This window comes from Lynx rufus, unplaced genomic scaffold (assembly GCF_022079265.1).
Source record: "Lynx rufus isolate CCGP_SWC_20201006 ecotype Redwood Valley unplaced genomic scaffold, mLynRuf1.p SCAF_28, whole genome shotgun sequence".
In the NCBI taxonomy this organism is placed as follows: domain Eukaryota; kingdom Metazoa; phylum Chordata; class Mammalia; order Carnivora; family Felidae; genus Lynx; species Lynx rufus.
This window is the reverse complement of record NW_025814843.1, coordinates 941092-953978: the sequence shown is the minus strand read 5'-3', so window position 1 is coordinate 953978 and position 12887 is coordinate 941092. Positions and strand designations below refer to the sequence as shown.

General features: G+C 48.1%; 1 protein-coding gene across 3 annotated transcripts in view; it reads right to left on the bottom strand.

Moving 5' to 3' along the window:
* Positions 1-12887, bottom strand: part of NT5M (5',3'-nucleotidase, mitochondrial) — a 32941-nt gene extending 20054 nt beyond the window's left edge. The window contains exons 1-2 of one of the 3 annotated variants that reach the window (XM_047089826.1): positions 12464-12887; positions 8945-9045 (exon numbers count right to left, since the gene is read on the bottom strand). In XM_047089826.1, the coding sequence (XP_046945782.1) occupies positions 8945-9045; positions 12464-12733 (371 nt within the window). In that variant the 5' untranslated portion in view covers positions 12734-12887. The remainder of the gene's footprint in view (positions 1-8944; positions 9046-12463) is intronic. The other 2 variants (XM_047089829.1, XM_047089827.1) reach the window with 2 other exon arrangements.

Below are 12887 nucleotides of genomic sequence, written 5' to 3'. Positions count from 1 at the left end.
TTCCCCCCTGAGGGAGACTGTGAGCAGGGCAAGGGGCAGAGGGACAGAGACAGAATCTGAAGCAGGATCCAGTCAGCACAGAGCCCAACGCAGGGCTCAATCCCATGACCCTGGGATCATGACTTGAGTCAAAATCAAGAGTTGGACGCTTACCCCACTGAGCCATCCAGGTGCCCCCATAGTTAACATTTTGAGGAAACGTTTTTCTCTAGTGTTTTCCACAGCAGCTGCACACCTTTACAACCCGACCAGCAGTGATAAGGGTTCCAAATTCTCCACATCCTCGGCCACACTTATGATTGTCCTATTTTTTTTATTATTACGGTCACTCTCGTGGGTACGAAGTGGTATCTCATCACGGTCTTGATTTGCATTTTCCTACCGACGAATGATGTCGGGGCCAATTTTCATGCCCTCGTTGGCCATTTGCATATCTTCTTTGGAAAATTGCCTGTCCAAACTTAGCGCCCCAAGCCCATGTTTTTAAAATCTAAGTTAGGGGCGCCTGGGTGGCGCAGTCGGTTAAGCGTCCGACTTCAGCCAGGTCACGATCTCGCGGTCTGTGAGTTCGAGCCCCGCGTCGGGCTCTGGGCTGATGGCTCGGAGCCTGGAGCCTGTTTCCGATTCTGTGTCTCCCTCTCTCTCTGCCCCTCCCCCGTTCATGCTCTGTCTCTCTCTGTCCCAAAAATAAATAAACGTTGAAAAAAAAATTTTTAAATCTAAGTTAAATCACAACAGTGTCTCTTCGACCTGCTCCTCTGCCAGTGTGCCGTCCCTCCCACCCACACCATGCTCCCTGAATTCTAGCCACACTGGTCTCCTCTGAGATGTCACTCAAATAAGCAGAATCCTTGCCCATCTCAGGGCCTTTGTACCCTGGCTCCTTACTAACTAGCTCATTCCTACCACTTAGCTCTGAAGTCAAATGTCACCTCCTCAGAGAAACCTTTCCACCCCACCTGAAGCAGTCCCTTCCCCGTTTACTCTCAAATATATCGCCTGTTTATTGCCTTCACAAAGCTTATTGCAAACTGAAATTATTTTTCTTTATACTTGCCATCTTCCCCACCGTATTGAAAACTCCTTGAGACCTGAGACCTTAGGTTTGGTGTCTTATTTCGTGCTGGCACGGTGCCAGGCACATATGAAGTGACACACAAAATACGTGTTTAGTGAGTGAACGAATACATTGCCTCCTATGCCGGGCTCCGCGATCGTAGGCATGCCCACAACACCGACTCCACCTTTGGTGCCCTCCATCTTGCTCGTGGGCAAGAAATGGCCTCCCTTGGGGGTACGTGTTCCAGGCCCCTTGGAGGTTAATGTATGCCCTGACCGGAATGTAGAAAGGCTTGCTCTCATCTCTCCTAATGATGTTGAGATACCTAGTAGAGGTAACATAGTTTCTTCCCCCGTCTTCTGGTACCCAGATGGCGCCATGAGATCTGTCAAGCGTTAGTCCCTCTGACCTCACCACAGTGCTGTCTGCACATCTCTTCCCTCTAGAAAATCTACGTCCTCACGTCAGGACTTGGCAGAGAATGGTTGTGCAGTTCTGGATCACTGCTCACCTGATCGCCCCATCAGAGTCATCCTGAATTGAAACTGTGTAAACTGTACAAAGTCCCCAGAAAACTGTATGTTTTCTGGTCTCAAAGCGCCTTCTCAGTTTGGAGGATGCTTTACTGTCCCTCTTTCACCTTCTAACAATAAGTATTGAAAGTCATGGCTAAACACAGGTGCGAGCAGGGCACCTGGGTGGCTCAGTCGGTTAAGTGTCCGACTTCGGCTCAGGTCATAAGCTCATGGTTCATGGGTTCATGGGTTCGAGCCCCACATCAGGCTCTGTGCTGACAGCTCGGAGCCTGGAGCCTGCTTCCGATTCTGTGTCTCCCTCTCTCTCTGCCCCTCCCCTGCTCGTGCTCTGTCTCTCTCTCTCTCTCTCAAAAATAAACATTAAAAAAAAAAAAACCATAGGTGTGAGCACAACTAAACTTATCCTTATAAATGAGTGGTGCTAAGTAGTCCCCCTAGGATGTCAAATACTTGTTTTGGCAAACACTGCTACCGTTTCATACATGTTTGAAGTTATACATATTATAATGACAACTACGGGGAAAAGATCTGTATGCAAGAAAACTCCAGCAAAAATACCAAAATATAAGTGGTTGTTTCAACGTGATGAGGTTCTAAATGACTTTTTATCCTATATTTTAATTTTCCAAATTAACCATTGTTTTTTTAAAACAAACATTTTTCAGCCTTCTCTTAGGGACTGACCTCTGAAGCCAATTATAATCCCGATAGAAAGTGCTCATTGCTTTAGACATCATGAGTTCCTTTTATTCAGCACATACTAAAATCCATCATATTCTAGGGGTGCCTGGGTGGCTCAGTCGATTAAGCGTCCAGCTCTGGATTTCAGCTCAGATCATGATCTCATGGGTTTGTGAGTTCGAGCCCCATGTTGGGCTCTGTGCTGGCAGCATGGAGCCTGCTTGGGATTCTCTCTCTCTCTCTCTCTCTCTCTCTCTCTCTCTCTCCCCGCCCCTCCCCTGCTCATTCTCTCTCTCTCTCAATAAATAAATAAACTTAAAGAAATCCATCATACTCTAAGCACTAGGGAGATTCAGCTATGACTCATTCAGTTGCCGGCAGTGACTCCAAATCAGTTTTGGCTATTTTCACACGTCAAATGCCCCTTTCAAGGATAAGTCATGCTGACTAATGGCACTTTATATGGAATATACTATGCTGGTTGTTCTGGGGGAACATCTGCAGGAAGAATAGCATTTAAGTATCAGTTAGTGTGTATCAAATTTAAATACAGAGCACAGACAAGAGGTGGGTGGGGGGATGGCTGAAACAGATAAAGGAGATTAAGAGTGCACTCACTATGATGAGCACTGAGTAATGTACATGATTGTTGAATCATTATATGGTACACTTGAAACTAACGTAACATTGTATGCTAACTATATTTCAATAAAAATTGTTTTTAGATGCATATGGAGGGGCGCCTGGGTGGCTCAGTCTCTTGATTTTGGATCAAGTCATGATACCAGGATCGTGAGATCAAGCCCCATGTCGGGCTCAGCACTGAGGGTGGAACCTGCTTAAGATTCTCTCTGGGCGCCTGTGTGGCTCAGTCATTTAGGCGTCCAACTTCAGCTCAGGTCATGATCTCATGGTTTGTGAGTTCGAGCCCCCTGTCGGGCTCTGTGCTGACAGCTTGGAGCCTGGAGTCTGTTTCGGATTCTGCATTTCCCTCTCTCTCTGCCCCTCCCCTGTTTGTGGTCTGTCTGTCTGTCTGTCTGTCTCTCTCTCTCTCAAAAATAAATAACCATTAAAAATTTTTTTAAAAAAAGATTCTCTCTCTCCCTCTGCCCTTCCTCTGCTCGTGCTCTCTCTAAAATTAAAAAAAAATAATAATAAAATAAAAATGCACGTGGCTTTGATCCAGCTGGTCCACTCTTGCACAGAAATACTTGCATGTGTCCTCATTGTAGCCCTGATAAACAAGGAGCAATGAGAACCAACTTAAATGTCTATATGGAACGCGTTAAATACATGATGGTATATGTATACAATAAAACACGATGCAGTAGTTACAAAGAATAAGATAGTTCGATAGTGTTGTTGTGGAAAGGTAGCTAACACATATCGTCAAGTACAAAAGAGAAAGCAATAGAATAATATAGAAGACCACATCCTATTTTATAAACAACAACTATTCTGTGAATGTTTATTCAGCAAATACCTCAGCCTGTACCCTGTGCCAGGTAGCACCCTAGGGACCAGGAATATAGCTCCCTGACCCCAGGGAGCTGACATTTGAAAGAGAAAGGGACAACACAGACACACAACATCAGCTTAGAGAACATACCCGGGGGATGGGGAGGAATAGCTGGGTGGGGACAGTGGCCTCTTTAGCTACAGCAGCATGGCCACTTTGAAGGGGGGACACGAAAGCGACTCAAAGCTAAAGGATTAAAATCAATGTGGCCACACCAAGTTCTAGCAGGGAAATATTCCAAGAGGGTATGTTAAGAGTTCTGTAAGATCAGAAACAAGCTTGGTGCATCCCCGGGGCAGAAAATAAGCCAGCATGCCTGGAGCAGGTGAAAAGAGGTTGGAGGGCGACACAGCAGGTAGCAGACCACCTCACGGGCCCTGCGGACTTAGGGTAGGAAGCCAAGAGGGAGAGGGGGAGGGGCAGAGAGGGAGGTAGACAGAGAATCCAAAGCAGGCTCCACACCAACAGCACAGGGCCCTACGCGGGGTTCGAACACACAAACTGTGAGATCGTGACCTGAGCAGAAGTCAGACGCTTAACCGACTGAGCCACCCAGGTGCCCCCCAAGAGGTAGTTTTAAGAGGGGACCAACATCACCAGAATTTGGTTTAAAAATATCTCTCTGGCTGCTGGGTAGAACATACAAATTTATATACAGATAAACCTGTATTTGTAAACCATACAAATATGTACATAAATGCATTTTTTAATTAAAAATTTTTTTTCTTAATGTTTTTATTTATTTTTGAGACAGAGAGAGACAGAGCATGAGCAGGGGAGGGGCAGAGAGAGAGGGAGACACAGAATCTGAAGCAGGCTCCAGGCTCTGAGCCATCAGCACAGAGCCCGATGCGGGGCTCGAACTCACAGACTGTGAGATCATGACCTGAGCCGAAGTCAGACACTCAACCGACTGAGCCACCCAGGTGCCCCAATACATAAATACATTTTAAAAGGTCTGTAAGCATACACCCCAAATTGTTAACGAGGATAGAAAGAGTGGGGTTGAGGGAGACGTACATAGGAGAGTGGAGAAAATGGGCAACTCACATTTTTTCACATATGTACACACTGCATTTTTCATAAGAATATACTCATGTATTACTGAATAATAATAGTAATAATAATAATAATAATAATAATAATAATAATAAAGGGTAGGGGCACCTGGGTGGCTCAGTCAGTTGAGCGTCCGACTTTGGCTCAAGGTCACAATCTCGAGGTTTGTGAGTTCAAGCCCCACTTCGGGCTCTCTGCTGTCAGCACAGAGCCTGCTTTGGATCCTCTGTCCCCCTCTCTCTCTGCCCCTCCCCCGCCAAAAAATAAAAATAAACACTAAGAAAAAAAAGGGTAGTTGCCACTGAAGATAGTCCGAGGAAGCACAGCCCCTGCTCGGCACTGGTGGAGGAAGGACACAGCATGCCAGGAAGGCTGTTTTAGGACAGTGGGCAGATAAGGTATTCGCTCACTGTTCCCCTCCTACCTGGCACTCCCTTGCCTTCTGCACCTGCCAGATCCCTTTTCATTTTTCAAGATGACAGCTCAAGTGTCGCCACCTCCTCTGGGGAGTATTAGCCCCTGCCTTCTGTATTCATACATCTACCACACCACTTCTAGAACTATGTTCTAGTCATCTGTTTACTAGTGAACTCTTTGAAGGCAAGATCTCTTACCTACTTCTGTATCTGCAGCATCTTCTAGGAAGCCTAGCATGTAGCAGATGCCTGACAAATATTCCTTAAGTAACATTTTAAACCTTGGCCTCTGTCTACTTCGGTACTAGATACAAAGCTATCCACTTAGTTACTGACTAGATCCCTCTCTCTCTCTCTGTCCAAACTTTGGGCACTGACTGACCTTAGGAATCCACCCTGTTAGGAGCCAAATGGAAGTACAAGACCTGTGGTATGGTCTAGACTTGCATTTTCACAAAAGCGTTACCAGGGAAGCTGTGGGGGGAAAAGTGTTCTAGGCTAGAATACATATGAAGAATGCTATATCCTCTGCTACCCCAGTGAAGGGTCATGATGCACACACCAGCAATCTGGAAGCCCTTAGAAGTCTGATCTTAATCCAATGCCCCCCATACTGTTTTGGTTAAAGAATACTTTTTTGTTGCGTATCTATTAAATCTTGCAGGATAGTAACCACAGCAGCTAACATCTACTGAGCACTTACAATGTGCCAGGAGCTATATATACTGAGGACTTTCTCATAACCCTCCTTCTACACTTGAAGAAACTGAGACCCAGAAAGTTTAATAATTTGCCCAACATCTGAAAGTTAGATTCGGGAAAAGCCCGGATGTAAGCCTGGGCAGCCCAACTCCAGTTAGGATATAGCCTTAACCACTATGCTATCTAGCACCCCAGAATACAGTTGGCTGAATGCGGTCCAGGAAACGCTGATCCAAACCGAAATAGAATTTTGAACAGCTTCAGTGCAGATACACATATGCTTTGCCCCTCTAGGCTCTTCCTGTAGGTGGAAGAAGTCGTACAACAGTATTCCATCATAAATCAAGTTCAAATCATAAACCAGAATGAAATACAGTACTCTGCAGGACCTGACTCAAGTCTAAAACTAAACTGCCAACCAAATGAGTCTGAAAAACTCTAACTCAAAGTTCTAATGGTGGAACTTTGAATACTGATGATTTGGGGAGGCATTTATATGGCACAGTAAAGACCAAATCATACCTTATGTTTGATTGGTCATGCAGGCTGGTAAATTCAAGCAAAACTGTGACCAATAAAAGTTTATGCAAGTCTAGAAATAAATCTTAAACACTTATGGTCAGTTGATATTTGTCAAGGAAGCCAAGACCATTCAATAGAAGGAAAAAAGAGTTTTTTCAACAAATGGTTCTGAGAACTGGATTTTCACTGACAAAAGATTGAGGTGGGACCCCTTCCTTACACTTTATGAAAAAATTAACTCAAAATGGATCAAAGACCTACATGGAAGAGCTAAAACTATAAAGTTCTTAGAAGAAAACACAGGAGCAAGTCTTTGTGACCTTGGCTAAGGCACATGATACTTAGATACGACAGCAAAAACACAGGGGCAAAAGAGAAAAACAGATAAAGTGAATTATATCCAAATAAAAACTCTGGGTTTCAAAGGACACCACCAAGAAAGTAAAGCAACAATCCACATGGGATGAGAGAATATATTTGCAAATCATATATCCGATAAGGGACTTGTTATCTAAAATAAAGAACTCTCAAAAATTAGCAATAAAAAAGATCAATAACCCAATTGAAAAAAAATAGGAAAGGATCTGAATAAACATTTCTCCAAAAAGGATAAACATATGGTTAAAAATCACACAAGAAGATGCTCAAAGCATAAGCCCTCAGAGAAATGGCAAATCAAAAGGACGATGAGATACCTCTTCACACCCACTAGGACGGCTACAATAAAAAAGACCACACGGGGAGCCTGAGTGACTCGGTTGGTTATAAGTATTCAACTTTGCATCTCAGCTCAGGTCTTGATCTCAGAGCATGAGTTCAAGCCCTGCACTGGGCTCCATGCTATGTGTGAAGCCTCCTTTAAAAAAAAAAAAAAAAACAAAGCCCACAAGTGTTAGCAAGGATGTGATGGAATCCTCATCCATTGCTAACGGGAATGTCAAATGGTACTGTCACTTTGGAAAAGTTTGGCAGTCCCCAAAATGTTAAACATGAATTTACCACAAGACCCAGCAATTCTGCTCGTAGGTATATATACACCTAAGAAAAATGAAAACATATGACCACAAAAAAAAAACACAAAACTTGTACATGAGTGTCCATGGCAGTATTATTCTTAATACCTAAAAGCAGAAACAACCCAAGTGTCTACTAACTGATGGACAGATGAACAAAACGTGGCATATCCGTACTGTGGAATATTACCCAGCCATGAAGTACTGATTTGTGCTAGGAAGCAGATGAACCCTGAAAACACAAGACGGCATAAAAGAAGCCAATCACAAAAGACCACACAGTGTATGTACATGAAATGCACATGAAATGTCTCGCACCGGCAAATCTACAGAGACTTAGAGTAGACGGTGGCTGCCTAGGGTTGCAAGGGAAGGAGAAGAAGGGGTGGTGACTGCTGATGGGTTTAGGGTTTCTTTTGGGGGTGATGAAAGTGTTCTGAAGTTGGGGCGCCTGGGTGGCGCAGTCGGTTAAGCGTCCGACTTCAGCCAGGTCACGATCTCGCGGTCCGTGAGTTTGAGCCCCGCGTCGGGCTCTGGGCTGATGGCTCAGAGCCTGGAGCCTGTTTCCCATTCTGTGTCTCCCTCTCTCTCTGGCCCTCCCCCGTTCATGCTCTGTCTCTCTCTCTGTCCCAAAAATAAATAAACGTTGAAAAAAAAAATTAAAAAAAAAAAAAAGAAAGTGTTCTGAAGTTGACCATGGTCATGAGTGCACAACTCTGCGAACACACCCGTTGAATTAGACACTTTAAATGGCTGTACGGCACGCGAACTACGTCTCAGGATGGCTTTTGTGTTTTCTGTTTTAAGTCCTCAGGGAAGGCCATCATCTGTAACTGCTGATGGATTTTAGTGGGTGGTTATGGAGCGGGAGCTTCAGCTCACAGAAGCAACTGCTCCACCAGAAGCAAACAGAAACACCTCACACAATACTGCTTCCTCACCACCTTTCTCATTAGGTCTCCCGTTAGGCCCCTTCGTACCCCTTACTCTGTTCCTTTTCAGAACTGATCACAGTCCGTGATTATCTCTGCTTGTGAGATTCTTTAACGTCAGCACCCACTCTCCGGCAGGGCTGTGAGCTCCAAGACGGCGGGACGATGTGTTGTTTGTCTCTGTATCACTGGTGTCCAGGAGCATCTAACAGAGTCGGTTCTCAGATATTTGCTGAATACGGGCTCATCCAGCACCCAGTCACCCAGGTCCCGTTAGACTCAATATTTTCTCCTGTTACTGGATCAAAACACCTTACTAGCCTACAGGCCGAGTGTGTGTCACTCAGGGTGTTACCATGTCCAGGGCTGAAGAAACAAGCATGGAGGCCCGTGCAGGGACGAGGGAGAGAGAAGGCAGGGCGGCAGAGGGTGGGGGCAGCAGGGGAGAAGGGAAGGCGCCGGCAGGGGGAAGGCGCAAATACTCAGGCGGGAAGACAAACTTACTTTTCTAGGTTGGCCATCTGCTTCACCGCTTCCACAGCCCCCGGGAGAGGCTCCAGGTCAAGAAAGAAATTTTCCGATTCCCATATGCTAATGGCCTTCTCCTAAGAAGACGAGAGAGAAACATGCGACTTACAGGGTACTCAGCACCTCGCCTCACCACAAGGACGGCACAGCTGGGAAGAGCTGCTGACAATAAGAGTGTGAGCCTTCCACGCTCCCCTTACCCCCCAACACACACACACACACACACACACACACACAAGGACACATCCCAGGGGGAGGGCAGGTCACATGGAGTATGTGTGTTCCAGCCCCTCTCCAGGGGCTCCGACAGGGGCCACGAATTCTGAAGCCTGCTCTGCTAGAGGCACGGCTAGGGCCACCTGGGACCCAAGGTAGGTCATGAATCATATGCACTTGCTTGATTCGAACGGCCAGAGGCATTGTAGAGGCTCTGAGGGTGGACCAGGTCTTGCCATGGCACTAGAGTCCTTGAATTCAAGAGCTGGAGGAACTTAGAGATTTTTCAGCGCACCTCTGTGCAGTGTAGGTTAAGGGGGGGCTGGTGGAGAGCAGGTGGAAGGCCGGTTGAGCAGAACTCCAGGCTTCTCACTCATACCAACTATGACAGCCCTTTTGTCTGCTTTGTGCACTGATATGTCAGTAAGTACTTTGTGTAAAACGTATTCTGCTGCTTTTAAAGTTTGAAAGCCATGGGGCGCCTGTATGGCTCAGTCGGTTGAGCGTCCGACTTCGGCCCAGGTCATGATCTCACAGTTCGTGAGTTCGAGCGCCACGTCGGGCTCTGTGCTGACAGCTAGGAGCCTGGAGCCTGCTTCGGATTCTGTGTCTCCCTCTCTCTCTGCCCCTCCCCCGCTCATGCTCTGTCTCTCTCTGTCAAAAATAAACATTAAAAAAATTGTTAAAAAAAATAAAGTTTGAAAGCCAAAAATCCAGACCTGCATCTGTCATATGAGAAAATCAAGGCTCTGAATAGGGAAGGGTTTTTCTGAAATGTCACCCAGTAGAACGGTGGCATTGCTGACAACTGAACACCACCTCCCAAGTCCCAGGCTAGAAGTTTCTACCTCGTGTTACGGGGCCAAAACCAAGTCTGCAGAATGCCACAGTTCTCCAGGCCCGGGACAAGGGGAAGGAAGACAGACCCAGGCCTCTGAGGAGCAGGAACCTGAACCCCATGTGTGTGGTGCAGCAAGGGTCTCTGCCAGGCCAGAGGCCACATGCTCCAGAACCACCGTGTCATACGGGCGGGGAGAACCCTGAGATCACACTGGCCATATTCTTGCAAACTGTGTGGGATTAAGCAAACGAGTAACTCTTGCTAATGTCTGTTCTCTCTTGTTTGAGCCTCACATCCCACAAGGGGCAAGAATTGCTATCCTTGGCTTACTGATAAGGAAACTGACGTTTACAGAGGATTTCTTTTTCAAGGCCACTTATGGGTGATACTGTCAGAACATGACTTATGGCTTCTGACTCACACAGAGGCAGCATAGGCTGGTGGAAAGCACACTCGACAGAGGGGTAAGAGGTCCTGGCCCCTTACTGTGTGACCCCGGGCTAACCACCTCACCTCAGTAATCGTGTCCCAGCCACCTCTCCCTCCTTCCATCACTAACTGGGCTCTGAAACCCTGGTCAAGGCACTTCCTGTCTCTGGGCTCAGTTCCTCAACTGTTCTGACCACGCGGGATTCCAAGTCAGTTAAAATGAGCACTGCCTTCCACCTCCTCAGAGCACCGGTGACCCCTCAGAGCACCATGGAGACCAAAGGGGATACAGATAGAGCAGTGTTTTGTAAAGCAGATGTGCCTACATAATTAAGCTGGGTTGACTGATTGGTTGTCTTTAACTGTAGATGCTGGGCCAGCTCAGCCCAGGTGAGACCCGGGGATGTCCTGCTGTGAGCTGTGCTGGGGATAAAGGGCACGTGTTCATTTATTAAAATCCCATTTCCTGCAATGTTCCCAGAAGCAGAACTCAGCATGTCACTCCCAGAACACCCCTTCCTTTGTGTCCCAGGAGCTCTGTTCCTTTGCCTCGTCCTTAGAAAATGGTAATTCATCTCCTTAGTCCTGGGGCCTGCACACTTGTACAAAGGACTACAAAAACCACTGTCCTTTCCAGGATCGGGGACGGGCTTTATTTTATTGCCCTAATACACTTCTGGAAGGAAACAAGGTGCCCAGACTGTCAATACCGTGCACCGTCTATAAACGAACACACACACAGAGCAGGGGGGTATGTTACTGAGGCCGCAAAAAAATGACTAGGGTATTCTCTCCACTTCGAAGTTGGTAATCAGCCATTAGAGCTGGGAGGAGTGAGCACACAGAACTCTGGGAAAGTCACCTTCTGAAGTGCATGGTGTTAAGAGGGACATGGTGCTTGATTTTCTTTTCAACCTGCCTCTCAACAAACCAATTATTGTCAAGTAACCTTTTCTAAGTCGAAAGAAAAGTTACTTGTTAGAGCAGGACAGAGAAGAGGACTTTGGGGTGGCGAAAGCTAAATGTGCTTGGGAGGCAGACGGACTTGGGTTCCAATCCTAGCTGAGCCCCTTACTGGCTATATGACTTAGGACAAGTTTCCTCGCCTGCATGATGGAGATATAATGTCTATCTCACATGGGAGATAATGCAGTCAACCTACGGATACAAAATAGGCTCTAATACCATCATCATCATCATCAAACTTCTGGTGACCTAGGTGACCCTAGGTGGCCAATCAAGGGATGCCAGAAAACATCCAGCCTCTTTAAGCGGGCAAGGCAAAATCCTGTTCCTTTCACCAAACAGTTTAAGCTCACAAACCAAGCCATCTGTCTATAAACGTGCCTGGATATTTCCCCTCCATCCATCGCGGACTCAGAGAGCAGAGCACATCAGGAGTCAGGGGGATGTGGCGGGCTCAGGTTCAGCAGGGCCGCCAGAGCAAGGGGATAAACCAAGGAGGTGATCCCACCCCATCTTGACCACTGACGCATTGTGTGATGTGCAGCGCTCCACTTCTCTGGACCTCAAATACCACTGGGAACTAATGCATTCATGGAAAAGGGCAAAAAAAGAATGGTAAAGACACTCATCAAATTCGCGAGGATGAAGAAGTGGGCACGTGACTGTGGCAGGGGTCAAAGAGGACTTTACCTGTAACATTTATTTCATTTAAAAAATTAAAAGACTCGTGGCCAAATGCACCAAAACTTAAAAAGTCTGCTGAAGACAGTATATTACGCTTCCTATTCTCCTGACTTTTGAGAGGACAGCCACCAGCTCCTGCGCGCAGGGCTGCGCCCTCGGTCCTCCCCAGGCCCCCCTTTCGCACGAGGACTACCCCGAGGCTCGGGGCGATGACCCACCCAAGGTCACGCGGGCTCCCGGCCCAGGACCGGGAAGGAGGGCCTCAGTCCCGCCGGGCTGGGCTAGGGGCCCCGGAGCGGGAACGGCGGCCCCGCGGCGGCGCCGAGCGGGGCCGGGGCGGGGGGCGGGGAGGTGCTCACGCTCAGGCCGGGCTGCAGGCGGCCGTACTGCTCCGACAACCAGAAGCCGCGCCGGTCCTCCAGCGCGATGTAGGGCTGGTCGGGGAAGCGCGCGCGGAACTTCCTGAGGAAGCCGCCCTCGAAGTCGGCCAGCACGCCGTCCATGTCCACCAGCACCCTCAGGGAGCGGCCGCCCGCCCGGCCCGCCGGCCCGCCCGACCCCCAGCGCCGCCCCGCGGGGAACGCCGCGCCGCGGGGCCGCCGCGCACACCAGCAGCCTAGCCGGATCATGGTCCCTGGCGGTCGCTCGCCGCGGGCGCCGGGGCCTGGGCCGCACCACCCCGCCGGGCCGGACCCGGAGACATGACCGCGAAGGGGGGAAAGAAACCCCTGCCGGCTCGGGCGCGCGGGCGGCGCGGGGCGCAGGGCGCGGGGCGCTGGGCGC